General features: G+C 43.1%; 1 protein-coding gene across 1 annotated transcript in view; it reads right to left on the bottom strand.

Moving 5' to 3' along the window:
* The window catches only part of UTRN (utrophin), a gene marked incomplete at its 3' end in the record, with an annotated part of 245,001 nt that overhangs the window by 96,286 nt on the left and 129,633 nt on the right, over nucleotides 1–19,082 (bottom strand). The window contains exons 14-21 of the mRNA XM_015421983.1: nucleotides 10,087–10,194; nucleotides 9,255–9,434; nucleotides 8,149–8,312; nucleotides 6,913–7,036; nucleotides 5,811–5,898; nucleotides 4,016–4,257; nucleotides 3,693–3,873; nucleotides 1,398–1,546 (exon numbers count right to left, since the gene is read on the bottom strand). Of these exons, the coding sequence (XP_015277469.1) occupies nucleotides 1,398–1,546; nucleotides 3,693–3,873; nucleotides 4,016–4,257; nucleotides 5,811–5,898; nucleotides 6,913–7,036; nucleotides 8,149–8,312; nucleotides 9,255–9,434; nucleotides 10,087–10,194 (1,236 nt within the window). The remainder of the gene's footprint in view (nucleotides 1–1,397; nucleotides 1,547–3,692; nucleotides 3,874–4,015; nucleotides 4,258–5,810; nucleotides 5,899–6,912; nucleotides 7,037–8,148; nucleotides 8,313–9,254; nucleotides 9,435–10,086; nucleotides 10,195–19,082) is intronic.

The raw sequence follows: 19,082 nt of genomic DNA on the forward strand, positions 1-19,082 counted from the left end.
CACCTCAGTAGAGGGGGAATAGGCAATCATCTGGCTGCTGGGCACATAGGCGAACTCCTAAGAGGGCCATTTCAGCCTGGCTCTTTGTCCACACACCTCAGTAGAGGGGGAATAAGCCATCATCAGGCTATGCGAACTCCTAAGAGGGCCATTTCAGCCTGGCTCTTTGTCCACACACCTCAGTAGAGGGGGAATAAGCCATCATCAGGCTAGGCGAACTCCTAAGAGTGCCATTTCAGCCTGGCTCTTTGTCCACACACCTCAGTAGAGGGGGAATAGGCCATTATCAGGCTAGGCGAACTCCAGAAGAGTGCCATCGCAGCCTGGCTCTTTGTCCACACCCTCAGCAGAGGGGGAATAGGCCATCATCAGGCTAGGCGAACTCCAGAAGAGTGCCATCGCAGCCTGGCTCTTTGTCCACACCCCTCAGCACAGGGGGAATAGGCCATAATGACACAGTGGAAATCCACACAAAAACATAAAAAAATAAAAATAAGATCTTCTTTAAATGTATTTCATTGTTCACTTGAATAAAAAAAACTGTTGAGAATAAAAAAATCTCCTCAGCCTCAAAACTGAGGTGAGGAAAAAACACAGAGAACAGCAGTGAAGATGATCTCTCCGTGGCGGCAAAAAGAGAACTGAGGGAGTAGTGCCCTGGTCATGTGAGCGTTTTGGCGGGAAAGCGCCAGAGGGAGGAGGGGCACTCCTAGTTTATTAGAAAGCTTGCAAATCTTTTCCGTGGCTGGCCTGCGCCTGCGCAGATCCCATGTGGGACTGCACAGAAGCCACGATGATGAAACACCAGTTTGGTGTAGTGGTTCAGTGCATGGACTCTAATCTGGGAGAACTGGACTTGATTCCCCACTCCTCCACTTGCAGCTGCCAGATGACTGTGGGCAAGCCATAGTTCTGTCAGAGCTGTTCTCTCATTGATAGTTCTGGAAAGAGCTCTCTCAGTCCCACCTACCTCACAGGGCGTCTGTTATGGGCAGGGGAAGGGAAAGGAGTTTGTAAGATGCTCTGAGACTCCTTCAGGTAGTAAAGGGCAGAGTATAAATCCAATCTCTTCTATTTTCTTCTTCTTCTTCTTCTTCTTCTGCTAGGCAGAACATTTCAGCTGAAACTGACTCAACTTCTGGTGCCCTCTTCTGTGAAAAGGAGCTTTTCCAAGTATGTATTTTGGATGCGTCACACCTTGGCCTCCTTTCTTACATCCAAAACTACTTCAAGAATGTGTTTTGCTTTTCACAGCTATTTTACTGACCAACTGATTTCACATATAAAACTGTATGGAAGATGTGGGAGAAACCAATCAAATTGCTGTTTCCTCTCTTCACTCCAATAGAGAACAGATTAGCCATGCTTCCAAACTCAGACACAAAAAGTACACCTACCTTTATCTGTTGCAAGGCTCTCTCTGCTTTACTGAAATCATTCATAGAACTCATGCTGGATTGCTCCTTGCTTTCCAATTCATTCAGTTCATTCTTCAGTTTCTTTAAAGCATCCAAATAATCTTGGGCAGGCTGGCATTCCAATTCAGCTTTAAAATAACATGTTCAAACCAACTCAACAACTTGTTTATAAAAGATGAACAATGAGTGATGCTTTTAAAAATACAAAATAATAATACAAGGCTCTCCTCTTAACTGCATATCTGAGATCAGTCTACTTACTCAGGCATTCATCTCACAGACATCAAGGAAGATGTGCAAGCCTCATCAGAATGCTATATGAAGGTGCTTCTCACAACATTCTAAAGAGGCTTGCATAATCTGCCCCAAATTAGAATATTATCTTCCATGAGATGACTGCCTGGGTGAATGTGGAAGTGACTATCTGACAAGTGGCACTTCTTAATATATCAGACTGCTTCAAACATTAATAATGTGTATGAGTACATGAAACTAAGTGAGAACCATAAGGGAGTAGTGGTTAGAATGTCAGATTAAGACCTCAGATCCCTGATTTCAAATCCCCACTGAAGCTCAATGTATTCATCTTCTGGCCAGTCATTTTCACTCAGTTTAATTCCACTGTTTGGGCCTTAGTCACAAACACCTGTAGACCCAGAAGAAATTGCAAAAGGGAAATACATCTAGATGCCACCTATTGCCCTAGTGTTACTATGTAAATATTTTAAAGTTACATAACATTAATGCTCAAAATATCCAAGTCACCATTAACATTAGTCTACATGCCTGTAAAGAGGCCATCATGCCTGCTGAAACGATTTCCAATGGATGAACCATGGATAAGTATTACCTCCCATTGGTGGCAGAAAATGCAGGGTACAAATCAATTACATTAAACAGTGCAAAAAGCATATTGTGGCCCCGGTCACACGGGCCGGATATCACGGGCGGGAGGCATGGCTGTTTGCCCCGGAGCGAACTACCGTGCGGCCACGGGATCACATGTCCCGCCGACGTCCGGTTGTGGTGGTGGGGAGCCCAGGGAGGTGCCAATCAGACGGCGGCGAAAAAAAAACCAGGTCCGGGGTGGAAAGGGGGGGGGGGGGGTTAACCCAAGTATGCGCTTGCGCCGTTGGGTGCTTGTGCACATCCTGCGGAGACTTTTTTTTAAAAAAACCTTCTTTGCGACGGGACATGGGCGGGCGCCGGATGCCACGGGATTTCACCAGAAACGCGATCAGGCGCTCGCCCTTGCCCCGCGGTTTCCGGAAACTAGTACCTCCGAGGTACTAGTTTTTTGCCACACGTCTTCGGCGGGAAGCTTCGGTTGAGCCACAGGAGCGCTACGCTTCCCAGATGTGCCGGTGAGATCGCGCCCGGAAACTCCGCCTATCTTCCGTCTCCCTAGCGTGGCTAATGTTCCGTGTGACAGCAGCCCAAGTGTAGAAAACAAGAAATAACTGCAAAAAGTCAACTTTTTAAAAAAGGTTGTTCAAAATATGAAGGCAGCATTGAATTATTGGAAGGGCTCAAGCTTATCATTTTTCTGTTTATTGCTAAGTTTAAATAACATATTTTATTTATGTGGTTTTGTTAACCTGTGTGGTTCAAGCATCCCATCAGCCAGGATACAAATTAAATCATTACTTCAACAATAGCTTCACTGACTTCACAAGTTTTTCTAAAGACAATGCAAGTATACACAGTTCCTGAGTTTGGGACATTCTAGATGTTTCTATATATTAAACCAAGATGGTATACGTAGAGAGCACCATATTTAGTAAAAGAAATCAGCCACAAAACCAAGCCCATAGTGAAAACAAACTGGTAAACCAACCTTGAAATAATAATAATGAATGAAAATTAGAATTTTATAAATGTTTGTATTTTATACCAATGCATAGAGATAATACATGTATTTTTACCTCTCATTAAGTTAAAAGTGGGGGGATTGTTTTGTTCTAAACCCTTGGGAATTATCAGCATTATAAATTACTTATATACCTATAAAGCAACAATTTAAATAATCCCTTTCTAAAGAAAACACATTTTATGTAGCAACTGGGGGGAAATACCTTTTTTTCCCAGTAAGTGTTAAAAAAATCTGTGCTTTCAATAAAGTGATACGGTTAGGCATCTCAGCAGTCAAAATCTAAGTTCTTAGATTTTTGAAACGGGGGGGACGGGGGGGACGGGAACATGGCAGGACAAGAGATGAAAAAATCCACCACCGCCTCACCACCCCAAGGAGGGAGAAGTTAAAAGGAAGCGCACCTTTTTTCCAGCGCTGTTGCAATTCTTCCAGCTTCTGTTGAGCAGACATGAAGCGATCAGTCAAAGAGTTGAGGCTATCTTCAATAAAATTTGGAACAGCAGGGTAAGATGCCAGGACCTTAGCCCTAGTTTTCAGGTGTTCAGTTTGAGGACGCAGAGTTAGTAAGTGAGTGAGCTCCCTCTGTAGATGCACACATGCAAACAGATACAAAGATTAGCCATTTAATTAACACTGAGTTTAAAAGGTCCAACAATTTTGACCACAAACGCAAATTAGTTATGCCTTATGAATAACCAAAAAAGCATAAGTTTGCTCAAATTACCTGGCATGAATCCTTTAGAGCCGTTAAATGTTGCTTTGGTGATGATGAAGCAGATTTGTCTTTCAGCCACAATTCTTTTTCAGTCACAGCCTTATCAAGTTCACCCAATTCCCTAAAATACATGTTTATTTCATCCTGGCAGTTCACTTTTCTTGTTACTTCTTCCAGATGCCCAGATACTCCCTTCCACTCTAAGAATACCTTCTCTAGGGAATTTGATACATCCTCAGTAGGAAGCCCTTCTGAACAAGCAAAAGAAATAAATCATAAGTCAATACTACATACCAAAACACACAAAATCATTTTGTACAAAACACCAAAACCAAAATTCTATTCCTATTAGATGACAACTATTCACACCAAGCTTGGGCCTCAATAGAAGTAATAAATTCCTCAGCAATTATTTGCAAACACATGGAAATGATAACAAAGTATATTCCATTATCAAACACACTTCTTTTGATAAAATATATCTACACCTTACAAAACAATCACTTGAAACAGGGTTGCATTTACCATGATCTTCCCAACTACCTAGTTGAACATGAACAAATCAAAAGTCATTGATTTATAACTGTGACTGGAATAATTTTAATGAACTGAAAACTGCACTTGTAGTCTAGACAAGAGAAGGAAAACAGACACCAGTGAAAAATGTGAAGCAAAAGGATGTGAATATGGAACAGAAAAATATCATCAACACAAATAAATACAGGATGCTTTTTTGCCTATCTATGCACTTGAATCATTCTGTCTCAAGAAAATATGCCACTGTATTGCTGGAGCTCAGTCCTAAGCATAGATAGCTGTTCATCACTGACATCAGCATAACCACACAGTATCCTGTGCTCTCTCATAAAGAAAAAATCCAACTCTAAGGAGGTGAGAGGATAGCAACAATATTAGAATTCATAGCAACACCACACACAACTATCATGGAGTGGCACGCCAACAACACCCCCATGTCAGAATATATGCAAGCAGTTAAACAAGGTTAAGAATATAAGAAGAGCCCTGCTGGATCAGACCAGTGGTCCATCTGTTCCAGCATTCTGTCTCACACATTGGCCAACCAGTTCCTTTGAAGGGCCAACAACAGGATAGAGAGGCCAAGGCCTTCCCCTGGTGTTGTCTTCTGGCACTGGGATTCAGAGGGGTCTGCCTCTGAACATGGAGGTTCCCTTTAGTCATCATGAGTAGTAGCCACTGATAAACTATCATCCATGAATCTATCTAATGCCCTTTTAAAGCTGTCTATGTCTGTGGCCAATGTTCCCTAATGATACCGTGCCCCCACCCATTCAAATAACACTAACAAGGAAAAGAATGGAGGAAATAGAGGAAGTTACACCAGCATTGGACTGAGTTGCCATCCTATGCAGTTTACAGACTAGCTTTATGATTGTGTCCCAAGCACTCTGGCTCAGAGCCCGACTGAAAATCCAATCTGACCTTCTTGGAGAAAGACTGGTGTCTAAATGAATATCACCAACCTAGATCCCACCCACCCCAAAAAACAGATGAGAATCTGAGCAAATATAAATAGTCCACATAAAATTCAATTGTCCACATAACATTAATTTGTTCTATTAATTGACATCCTGCTGTCTTTGAGGTCTTGCAGCTTTCAATGGATAAGATTTTATTTTCACCAACCTAACTTTGGTGCTTATATCAACTTCCATTACCGTAAATGCTGTTGTTATTTGTACCTCCTCAATACTCCAGATTGTGTCAAAAGAGATTATTGCAAAGAACTGAAGCATATCTTCTACCATGCCATGACAGTAATTACCTTTTCCCATTTGTTTCAGCAAGTTTTGTCCTATCTGGCTCAGTTCATCTAATATTTTCTTTTTTCCAGCCCATTCTGTTTCCAAAATCTGTTAAGAGAAACATTGCAACAGTGAAGACAAACACTAACAATATAAATTTAACTGGTCTGGGCCTATAAGCTACCAGGATGGAAGACCATATGCGAACCATATGCCATCCTTGTTGGCACCTCCTTTACTCTCTTTAAGGCAGCAAGTCAAAGCATTCTTTCTACCCAGACTTTAACTGTTAACTGTTTTATGGTATGTTTCTAGCCTATGGACTGATTTGTGGGAAATCAGTTGTAGTATGCTGCTTTTATTCCTCTTCATCTCTCACTTATCACTTTTGAAATCTTTATTTAAATTAGAGTTTAGCACTCCAAATTACACGTTCAAGGGAGACTGCTGTCTCCTTGGAACTATTCTGGCACACAAAGCAAGTCCTATAATTCTATTAAATATTTCGAAGAGATTTATTTTCCCAGAGTTTTTTTAAGCATCCCCATATTCCCTGTACACGAGTGTGTCTTTTGTGAGGCGAACATATCACATTTATTTCATATGAGAGGTCCTTCATCAAGACTAGTCAATTGTAGTGATGTAGATAATTAAGCTATTTAAAACTAATTTATACTGGCGTAGACACACACGCAAACGCTATTTAAGCTGTAGAATATTTTGATCTGTTTCTCAGCAGAACATACAGAAGGATTAAAAACTGGCTATACATCTCAGTTTTTCTGAGAGATTAGGAGAGGAAACCTACAGGGTTTATTTACAACAATGAGCTCTCTAGTACCTCTCACAATATGCAGTTTCTCTTTCTAAACTGAAGAGAGATTAGAAATTTACTGGGAGGAAATGCTCAGGAAATTTCTTAGGAAGTTCTGCCACAAACACAATAGCACTGCTTAGAGCCAACACAGTGAATTACATGTTAGCCTAAGACTTTAAAAATGTTAAATAATTGAATTAAATTCACAGCAAGCTTCCAGGTCAGACTCTACTTCAAACTGAAAGCAAGCTTAAGATGACAAAATAACTGATTCACTGAAAATGTACCTCTGCTTCCCACCTTACCTTCAGCTTTTCTTTCATTTCTGAAGTCTCTCTTGTCTTCTTGTATTCTTTGATCTCTATGGCCTGAATGGCAGTTTTTGATTTCGAAATCCAGTTCAACAGCTCAGCAATTTCAGAATCAAGCCTAGTATAAGAGGTTGAATGGCACTGTTAGTCATTTCTCCACCATTTCAGCCTCCAGCATCTCCTTAAGAGGCCATTCTGCAGTCAAGCTAGAGATAACACATGAGCACAATACACACAACATACCAATGGATAACATTCTACACATGGTAAGGGTAAAAAAGGCATATAAAAGGGCAGCAACACCAAGCATGCTGCCCCCCCCCCAACACACACACCTAAGACTGAGTACACTAGAATTCTCACCCGCCCACACAGGCATAATTGCCCCTTTTCTTACTATGAACATTGACCAGTCATACAGATGTCACATGTACAGGACTAGAACTGTCATCTCAAAGCAATAATAACAAGATGTCTTGACTGCCTGAAGGATCCTAAGCAAGTATTACCAAGCATGTAAAAGGTATTCACCTGACTTCCTCTCACAAACAGAAACTACCTGCTGTCAAACAGACACTCTGCATTTTCTGCATGCATGTTCTCCCTCTTCTGCTTGGAAACAGATAAACCTAGAGATTTTCTGACATAGTTGGGGCTCCTTTTACTTAGTATGAAAGAAATCTTAATGGACTAGTATCATGGCCCAAATGTTATAAAAATATTAATTAAACTTTGCAGTACTTGACCCTCAGTTAACCCAAACTAAACTGTATTTGCCTTTTGAGAATATGTAATAATATTATAACTATTTATACATTTAAAAAAAATTAAATGCCAATGCAGCAGTCACAGGGATGTTCTGTATTACTCTGATCTAGGCCAACACAGTGGATTGCTATGGCTGCTATCACTGTCAACTTATTCATTCCCTTTCATCAGAATGATGGGCCAGCCAGGATAGCAGAAGCCACACACAGAACAGCAACTTACAAGAGTATGGACAATAACCATTTCCCAATCGTTATTTGCAAGATTCATTTTAATAAATGCTGGTTTTAAAAACCCAGATAACATAATGTGATTGTTTTAAACATATTCTACTACATGAATTGAAGAAAGACAATATTTTGCTATAACACAATTATAAAAATTTATGCTGAAAGAGAAAGGGAGCTGAAAAGGCTTCTCTTGTTAGAGAAAACCCACTAAACCAAAGTAAAATATGCTTACTTTTTCTTAGCCTCTATATCTACACTGATTTGTCTTTTCTTTGGAGGAGGAAGAGGTGGAAACTGTTCCTCCTTAGCCATTTTTTGCTCTTTGACATTAACTGTCTCTGTGATGATTTTCTGCGAGATCTGTCCCATGCCAACATTTCCAACCGCCTGAGAAACCTAAAAGAGTAATCAGCAGTCAGCAAAATTATACAATAATATAAGAAATAAATCACAATTTTGTATCATTACAATTGCCGCTAGTAACATTCTTCAGTTTGGGTATGACCCAGACAAAATTCTACTAATTTCATTGGAAAAGGTGAAATACATCCATTGCTCCCTTCCATTTAATTCAAATGGTCTTATACCATGGCTGGAGCATTCCTATTGTTAAAAAGCACAACGCCCAAAAAGAAAATGCCCAAAACAAAAATCATTTAAAAATCACACTAACCCTTCTAGCTCAGTATTTTCTATCTGACAAACAGCAAGCATTCAAAACAAAGCAGGAAAACTTTCCCAGCCATGTAACTGATATCCTTTAAGAGAAGTTGCTGGAGACTGAACCTGGGGCCTTCCGCTTGTAAAGCATGGATTCCACTCACTGCAGTAGTGGCCTTTCTCTAAATCTTCATAAGCTCTGGAAGTATTATAGTGATTGTGTGATGTGACTGAATTTATACCTGTCTGTTGTTTATATTACAAGTCCATAACCATCCATCTGGGATGGCCTGAGTCTAGCACAAGCTGTCAACAAAGGCTTACAGAATGCTGGGAGCCTGGTTGTGCTAAACAAATGAGACCCTATATTCTGTTTAAGCAAAACTTCACTTTAGCTGGGCATACTTGTTTACTTTTGCAAAAGCCAATGATGTAAAACACTAAAGAACCTAATCCAGTTTTCTAATGCCTAATCCAACAAATATCGGCAGGAAAAGTGAAACTGAAAGTGTGAAACTACTATTTTTGTACAGCTTTTACCAATTTATTCATACTTCATTAAAAAGCAACTAGCTTCCAGACATTTTCTTGAAAAGACATGTGTTTGAAGGTCAACACTTATGCACTATTAATAGACATGTAGAAGCTGGAAAGAGATGGTAATATTTTTGTGGTTACCTGATTAGAACAGTCCTCAAGTTTCTGAACTAAACTGTCCCAATTCTGTGTTAGTTCTTCCAGATCATTCTCAATTTTCATTGATACTTTCTCATTGTTGAGTAGTTGTGCCACATCCTGGGCCACCTCACTCAGCTGATCTAACATCTGACGCTTCATTCCCAAATCTTCTTTCAAACTCTGACAGTAAAACAACGTTAGCCATTTCCTTTTAGGTATTTTGTTCAAACTTTCCAAATTAAACACGACATAAGAAATAAAACTGTGATATAAGTAATTACATGTATGGGGTGGGAGAGATATTACTTGTGAGTGCAAAAGAAATAAACTAGCATTTAATTGCCATTATCCAGCTAATCTGCCCCCCATTAAAAAAAAATTAAAATTACATGTAGCTGCATATTGCCATGTTTCAACCATTTTTGCACGCTTTTCATACTTATCTAGCACACAATCTGTACACCTGATGAAAATGGCTGTTTTGGAAGGCAGACTCTATGGCATCATATCCCGCTGAGATTCCACCCCTCCCCAAACCTCACCCTCCTCAGGCTGCACCCCCAAAATCTCCAAGTACTTCCCAACCCAGAGTTGGCAAACCTACAGATAGTTGAGTGTATTCCAAATTTCTTCAGCCACATTTCTCCCATAAATTTAGAAAATAATTTAAGAAGCTGCTTTAAAATTCGCTGGACCATGAAATTAATATTTAGAATGGAAACCTGATACTAGACCAGCACCACCAGAATATCAAATTGATACTGAGGACAGAACAGGATGTAACATTTAATGTTATGAAGCTAGTTTCAAATGTAAAGCAAGTGATACTCACTGCCAGCTTTCGAACATTCACCCCAAGCTCATTTTGATCTTCGAAGCTGCTTCTTTGTACTTTGTTTAAAGCCTCTTCTTTTTCTACTAACCAGGCTTTCAACAAGCACTGCACAGAGAGAGAAACAAAGATGCTGCATGAATTATCTACACAGTTCTCCTAGTCTCTGTTAATCATCACTACCATCATGATACGTTCATTGCAACATTTACTTTTGAATCACATCAGTGTTTTGCTCCATTCATTGTCTCTAGTGACACTAAAAAGCTGCCTTCTGTTTCTCAACAAAAAGGAGAAAAATACTACTTACAAGTGAACTTTTGTGACATGGAATGTGGCCTACATCCTCCATTACTAGAAGTTCACAGACTAATATGCCAAATCAATCATAGCCATAACCAGAAGTCTCTGTAAACTCAGTTTCATAATGTGCATGAATAACAGCATAATGAAGGTTCATATTTGTGCATCTGAGATCTAGGTAGATTTTTCCATGTCGATTTTAATATTATAACCACACTTTTCCCACACTTCACATTTTGCTGGCAATATTTAGTTCTTCGCAAGCTGATGATCCCCTCTTCCATACTCATAGTCCCATGGCTGTCCAGTGCTTTCTTACCCAACCACCACCAATTGCCAAAGTTTACCATTAAAAAATCTATACAAAAAGAAACTCTCACCTTCCCAACTACTTAGGTTGGGAAGGGCCATGGCTCAGTGGTAAAGCATATAGCTTGGCCTGCGGAAGATCACAGGTTTAACCTCTGGCAGCCTCAGTTAAAGGGATCAGTTGGATAGGTAATTTGAAAGACCTCTTCCTAGAAGAAACCTCTTAACAGCTGATGCCAGTCTGAGTAGACAGTACTGACTTTGATGGTCCAAGGATCTCATTCAGAATAAGGCAGCCGCAAGTGTCATGTAGACCCTAAGATTTCCAAAGCCTTTTTTGGTATAGAAAGGCCCTTTAGAGGGATCAACTATTTCCTTGGTCTCTCTGTACCAAAGCCAAATAGTAGTGGTAATCCTGGTGATAGCTACAAACAGGTGAAGAAGTGAACTAGGGCTTATTATCATCATCATCATCATCAACAACAACAGCAGCAGCAGCAGCAACAACAACAACAACAACAACAACACTTCTGAATCGTCCCATCCCTGAGTACACAGGGCCCTGGGCGATTTACAATAAATTAACATACAAAATACAATTTAAAATCAGCAATCAATTTGTCCCATATTTCACAGCCTTCAGATGGTGTCTATAATTTAATCTAAAACCTGCTCTGGCCTTCCATCTCGTGGGCAGATTAAGGAGGCGGCCAAAGTGGGCAAGATGGAAAATAGAAAAGAAAAGAGGAGGGGTGCCAGCTATGATAGAAACTGTCACTGTCCTCAACCAAAAGTCTAGTGGAACATCTCTGCCTTGGAGGCCTTACAGGCCATGTGGAATTGCATTAAGTCCCACAGGGCCCTGATGGAATTTGGCAGAGAGTTCCATGAGGTTGGAGCCAGGGCCTTCACTCTGGTCGAGGATAGCTGGATCACCAGCAGATTACTCACAGCAGAGCATAATGCTCTCCCAGGGACATACCCAGGGCCGGCTCACCTGCTAGGTGAACTAGGAATTCACCTAGAGCGCGCCAGCCCTTAGGGGCGCCAAACAGGACCCCCGCCAAAGCCCCCCAGCCCCCACCAAAAGCCTGCATCATGATCTCCGGCCAGATGGACAGGCAATGATCACGGGGCGCGCCCAGCCTGGGCCGCCCCCCCCCCCCCCCCGCCCCGGGGCGCCCCCTCCGCCTCGCCGCTGGTAGGGCACTTCACTTTCTTGCTCTTGCCGGCGCCGCTTCCTCCTCCTGCTGCTGCCCAGAAGCTGCAGCCCCTCGCTTGCCCCCGGCCTGGATCTGGCTTCACACCGGGCGCAGTGCCTCTGGGCAGAGTGTGACATCTTCAGCCTCGGAGAGCCATCCCGGCCTGCCTGCGCCCAAAGAAAGCCCTCTCCCTGGAACGTGTCGTTTGGCAGCTGCCGAGGAAGCACCAGGTGGGGCGGGGAGCCGAGCAGGCAGGAGGGGCTCAGGGGAGGGGAGGGGGGCAAGTTCAAGCCTCTCGCTTGGCTAGCCTGTGTGCGTTGGCCCAGCATTGGTGTTTGCCTGGCCCGCAGGAGCCCAGGAGCCCCGCAAGCCCCAGAGTACCAACGTGAACCCCTCGAGCCCCTCCAGGACGATAAGGCAGTGGCTCCCTGCGTTTCTTTGCATGTGTCTCTTTGCAAGCAGAAAGGTGGTGCTGGGGGCGCTTCCCGGACCCCTCCGCTGGGAAAGAAGATCCGTGGAAACCAGTGGAGGGGACCAGCACCTGGCCAATCCGCTCCCAGCCGGCTGGGCTGCGCACTCCCTCCCTCCTCGCCCCAAGCTCGGCTGCCTCGAAGTTGCGCCTGGAGCAGAAAGCGAAAGCGCAGAAAGTAGTGGGGGGAGGGGGGCTCCCCTGAGAGGGCTGAGTGAAGATGCAGCTGGACAGCAACAGTGAGTAGCGGTGCTTCTGGTGACCCCCCCCCCTCTGGACATCTGACGGCTCGGCTTTCTTTTCTTTCCTGGGCATGGGACTGGGCCTTTCTGCACGGGCGGCTCTCTCAAACCGTGGCTCCGAACCGGGACCCAAGTGTCCAGCTTCCTGCAGGGTGAAGGAAATCACGCTTGTCTCTGACCACATCCGGGGTGGGGGTGGGCTTTTCCTGCAGTACTGATCCGGGGAGAGTGCGCCGACTTGGCCCAGGACTCCCCTCCCCACCTCTCCAAAGAGGGAGAGAAGTTGGACTTCCTTCTCTCCAGGCCCCGCCTGGAGGTTGGCAACCCCGTAATTGGGCACACACGGGGTGGGGCACCAGAAGGTAGCCCTGCCTAGGGCGCAAAAAAACCTCAGGCCAGCCCTGGACATACCAGAGGAGACGGTCCCAAAGATATGCTGGTCCCAGATTGCTCAAGGCCTTAAAGGTCAATACCAACACCTTGAATCTGACTCAGTACTCCACTGGAAGCCAGTGTAGCTGGCGCAGCACAGGTTGTATATGTGCTGTCCGTGGTGTTCCCGTCAGGACTCACGCCGCCGCATTCTGGATTGGCTGGAGTTTCCGGATCAGTCTCAAGGGAAGGCCAGCATAGAGTGAGTTACAGTAGTCTAATCTGGAGGTGACTGTCACATGGATTGCTGTGGCAAGGTCTAGGTCAGGGTGCGACAGGAAAGGGGCTAATTGCCATGCTTTGCGAAGATGGGAAAATGCCAGTCTGGCAATATTCGTGATCCAGGACCATGTCCAAACTGTGGCACCCCATCAAGGGTGGGAAGTCTATGCCCCAGCCCCTCCCCCCCAGCCACAGAACCTCTGTCTTCATTGGATTCAGCCTCAGCCTGCTTTGTTTTAACCATTCCACCATAGCCTCCAGACCCTCAGCCAGATTATGCGGGGAAATATCTGGGTGGCCGACCAGTAGCAGATATAGCTGGGCATCACCAGTGTACTGATGGCACCCCAGCACGAAACTCCGCACCAGTCAGTCAAGGGGGCACATACAGATGTTAAATAACATTGGGGAGAGGACAGCTCCCTGAGGAACCCTACATGTTAAGGGGTACCTAGTTGACATCCTCTCTCCCAGTGCCACCCTCTGTCCCTGATCTTGAAGAAAGGAGGAAAGCCACTTTAAGACTACCTCCCGAACTCCTGTCAGTGAGGCGGTGAGTCAAAAGATCATAATCAACTGTGTCAAATGCTGCTGTAAAATTGGTTTTCTTGGTAAGATTAAGCAATAACAGCAACGGTGACCTGCCTCGATCCAGCTATCTGCGGAGATAGTCTGTCAGGGTGACCAACACCATCTCCGTCCCGTGGCCAGGGTAGATGCCAGACTGGAAAGGATCCAATGCCAATGTGTCATCCAGAAAACTCTGGAGCTGCTCTGCTACCACTCTCTCAATCACCTTACCCAGAAATGATAGATTCTAAACTGGGCGGTAATTGGCTGGATCCATAGGGTCCAAAGATGGCTTTTTCAAGAGCGGTAGTACCATCGCCTCTTTCAGACCCTCTGGATAGACCCCTGACTCCAGGGACAGATTTACAATGTCCATCAGTGGGCCCTGTATCATCTCACCACCAGCGTTTACCAGCCATGAGGGACACGGATCCAAGAGGCAAGTGGTTGGCCTAACAGCGCCCAGGATCCTGTCAACCTCGGCAGAGGAGAGCAGGCTGAAGTTGTCGAAGACTGAATCAGAAGGCAGCCAAGAGGCCTCCAGTTCACATATTGTATCAACATTAGCAGATAGGTCACAGCGGGGCAACAAGATTTTGTCCGCAAAAAAGCTCGCAAATGCCTCACAGCTAATGGCCAAACCATTAATCCTTTGGTTCCTATCTGAGAGGGTTGTCAAGGATCTAATTACTTTAATTGTGCCAGGCGTGAGCTTGCAGACGCGATGGAGGCTGAATAGAATTCCCTCTTTGGAGCCTTCACCACCACCTCATAGGCTTTCATAAGCGTCCTATAGGATATTCTTGAAGTTTTGTCGCGAGTATGCCATCATACTCACTCAAGTCGTCTTTTGAACAATCATGATTATTTCCCAGTCAGCCATATTCTGTACTGAATTACCTGAAGTATGCTGACTTCCTGAACATTCCATTTCCAAAGCTGTCATGCCTTGTGCACTACCCCTTAGGTTGTTCAAGCATTTAACTGACAATTTAGAAATCTTCATCAGCTGAGTAATTCATAAGAACATAAGAGAAGCCAATGCTGGATCAGGCCAATGGCCCATCTAGTCCAACACTCTGTATCACACAGTGGCCAGAAATACCAGGTGCCATCAGGAGGTCCAGCAGTGGGGCCAGGACACTAGAAGCCCTCCCACTGTTGCCCCCCCCCCCAAGCACCAAGAACACAGAGCATCACTTGCCCCAGACTGAGAGTTCCTATCTATACCTTGTGGCTAATAGCCACTGATGGACTTCTGCTCCATATGCTTATCTAATTCCCTCTTGAAGCTGGCCATGCTTGTAGCCACCACCACCTCCTGTGGCAGTGAATCCCATGTGTTAACCACTCTTTTCACCCATTGTTCCCCAATAATAAAGTTAAATCTATGTAAGTTTAATGAGCAAAATTTTTGCCAGTCTTTATTTGCAAGTCCTTACAAATATCATGACAGGTAAACTATAGGCACAATCTAGAAAAAAATCATGGACCCATGAAGCTGCCTTATATTGAATGGACCATTGGTCTATACTGAATAGACCATTGTCTACTCATACTGACAGTGGATCTCCAGGGTAACAGGCAGAGTTCTCGTATCACCTACTATCTACTTCTTCTAAACTGGATATGCTAGGGAATGAACCTAGGCATTTCTGTATGCTAAACAGATCCTCTCCCACTGAGCCACAGCCCCTCATAAACATCCCTCAGGTCCCACTGTAATCAGGCATTAAATTCCCTGGATTTCAAGATATAAATTTATTTTTGACAAAAAGCGGCTTTGGGCAAGTCATTCTCCCTCAGTTTGACATACCTCACAGGATTGTTATTTTATTTTACTTTATTTACAAGGGCCAACAAGGTGCCTAACTATTTAAAACATATTATGATATAGTAACATTTTAAACCCATTAAAATCAACCTCCCCAAACACATATAATTAAAACAATCCAAAACAGAGTTAAAATACATACAACATACACACAGTGTTAAAATACACACAAGTAAAAAGACATACAAAACATAAAAGCATTGATTAGGAAGGACGGATCACTGACAGAATGCCAAACAAAACAAAAAAGTCATCACCAACTGGCAGAACACGGCAACAGAAGGGGACAGACAGATCTCCCTTCATTATGAGACTAAAGGGCTGCTTTGGGAAAGGGCAGGACACAAATATAATGAATAGAAGCTTGGTATATAGAAAAGCCAAATCCCAGTCAATGTTCCCTCTAAGCTGAGTTAGTGTGAGTTACCTCACAGTTTTTTCGCCTCTGGCTCGCACATTTTTGTCTTAGCTCAGGAAGGATGGCTCCTGAGCAAACTAATTTATGCAGTAGCCAAATCGCTTTCTCACAACTTTAATGCCAGTAGCTCACAAAGTAGAATTTTTGCTCACAAGACTCCACAGCTTAGAGGGAGCATTGATCCCAGTGTTATATCACATACTGGCATGATAGACCCTAGAATAGGCTTTATATTAGGGGCAGCCTGTATTCTTAATGGCTAGTGCTACAGTCAATGGAAACACCATGTAGTGACTTTGAGCGCACCCATTTACTTTCTTCTAGGAGTGTGCATTTGCCGTAAACTGAGCCAAAAACACCCTGGAAAATACCTTATCAGTATGTTTCAGGTATTTCTTAAGCTGGTTACTGAATGGGGCTCAATTTCAACTATCCGAAATGGCCAAGCCCTAAATATCCTGGAAATATTTGGGATTTTCCAGGCTGCCAGATAGCCAAACATAAAGGGCATGTAAAAGTATCATGATCCCTTTAAATGCCTTCTCCAAGCTGTGCAATTCCGCGGCAAGTTCACCAGAAGGCATTTAAAGGGCTCGCAGTCCTGAGTGAACTTGCTGCTTGGAGAAGGCATTTAAAGGGACCATAAGCCCTTTAACTGACTTCGGAGTTCAGCCGCAGCTTATAAAAAGCATTTACAGCAAGCACTTTCCCTTTAAATGACTCCCCCCCATGGAAACCATGGAGGATGGGGGCACCTTCTTCAGGGGCCCATAGAATTGGATCCACTACTCCAATCTTTTGTAAACTTGGGGGATTTTCTGAGGAAAGGCACCAGCAGCTATGCTGCAAATTTGGTGCCTATACCCCCCACCCCAGAGCCTCAGATATCTCCAATTCAATTCTCCATCACAGCCTATGGGGATCACTGGTCCCCATAGGGTATAATGGCGCCGAAAAAAAATCAGCTTTCCCAAATACTGAATCCGAATACCATACCAGTACTGGGATTTGGGAATATTGGGAAATACCGTTATTTTTCAGGTTCAACATACCCAAACCCGAAAAATACCGATTTTTTTTTTTGCACACCCCTACTTTCTTCCATGTGATTAAATAATTACCATTGACCTATTAGGAAAATATAAATCAGCACCTTGGTGTGGTTAAAAAAAAAGGTCTTCCCTCCAGCCCTAACACTGGGTAGCCCAGCCCTCCTGACAGGCTCCTCCCAGGAATCAGTGCAATATAAATACTTCCCTCAAGATTATGATTTACTTCTGTGAAGGATTATGTCCATTAAGGTTATTTTGTTGTATTCCATTATCCTAGCCTGTTAATCTTAAACATAGTTATTCATATGATTAATGAACTGCACTTAATATCGTCAGGGCAGCGTTTGTAGACTATTTCCAGTATGTACCGTTGGTTAATGCAATCCTTTGAATATACTGTTGCTTGTATACTATTACTTTACTATGATTGATGATGTTCAGCTCCTCAGTCGTCTTAAAAACACAAAAGAATTGTATTTTTGAAACATATTTGATGCTATCTATATGTAATACTGACTTATACTCAAAGAAAGCAGCAGGCGAATTGCTTATCTCTGTCTCACCCATCATGCAGATAACAAGACTCTGGCAGTAAACAAGACAGAAAGGCTTATTCACTAATCTTGTAGCACTCTGAACTTATAAATAATTCTAAACACATTGTAATTATTGATCACCACCAGGAGAGATTCATAGCTAGATACCAGAAAAATCACTTATAAATTCAAGACAATGAAAAATTAATTCTTCATGTGACAGTGATTTTTTTTCCTTAATAAAAAAAAGGACAGAGGCAGCAAATATTTCTAAGCAATCCCACAAAGACTGTTACACTATGAAAATCCCTGGAGGTATTGCTGAGATCATGGGCAGCTAGTAGAGTGGAACAGAGAAGATCCACAACACTTGTATGAACACATTGCTGGATCCAACACAAAGTTTGCCTTCTTTGACCCACCAGTCACATGATTCTTCTTCACATATGAGTTCCATGTAACAGAAGCAACTGCTATATGACTCTTAGGAAGGAAAAAAAAATCACTTCCTCACCAAGATTCCTTGAGAATGCAGCAACAGAAATTTAATAGAAGCCTCATAAACAGACTTATTAAAGCAAAACAGTTATTTCTAAATCCCTCTTTATGTAATGCCAATTTAAAATCGGCCCTATTAGGAGAACATTCCTATACAGAGTTAAAGGTAAAGGTTTCCCTTTCTCGAAAGCTAGTCGAATCCGACTCTAGGGGGTGGTGCTCATCTCCATTTCCAAGCCGAAGAGCCAGCGCTGTCTGAAGACATTTCCATAGTCATGTGGCTGGCATGACTAAACGCCAAGATGCATGGAACGCTGTTACCTTCCCACCAAAGTGGTACCTATTTATCTACTTGCAATTTCTTGCTTTCGAACTGCTAGGTTGGCAGGAGCTATACAGAGTTATTTCAGCCGAAACCCACTGAAATCAATGGACTTAGTCTGAAGAAGCTCTGCTTAGGATCACACTAGAAAACAAATAAAGAAGAAGAAGAAGAGGAGATTGGATTTATATGCCGCCCTTCACTACCCAAAGGTGTCTCAGAGTGGCTTACAAACTCCTTTCCCTGCCCCTCCTCACAACAGACACCCTGTGAGGTAGGTGGGGCTGAGAGAGCTCTGACAGAAACTGCTCTTTTTTCAAGAACAGCTCTTATCAGAGCTAGGCATGACTAAACGCCAAGATGCATGGAACGCTGTTACCTTCCCACCAAAGTGGTACCTATTTATCTACTTGCAATTTCTTGCTTTCGAACTGCTAGGTTGGCAGGAGCTATACAGAGTTATTTCAGCCGAAACCCACTGAAATCAATGGACTTAGTCTGAAGAAGCTCTGCTTAGGATCACACTATAAAACAAATAAAGAAGAAGAAGAAGAAGAGGAGGAGGAGGAGATTGGATTTATACATCG

This window comes from Gekko japonicus, unplaced genomic scaffold, assembly GCF_001447785.1.
Source record: "Gekko japonicus isolate JY-2015 unplaced genomic scaffold, Gekko_japonicus_V1.1 scaffold114, whole genome shotgun sequence".
NCBI lineage: Eukaryota > Metazoa > Chordata > Lepidosauria > Squamata > Gekkonidae > Gekko > Gekko japonicus.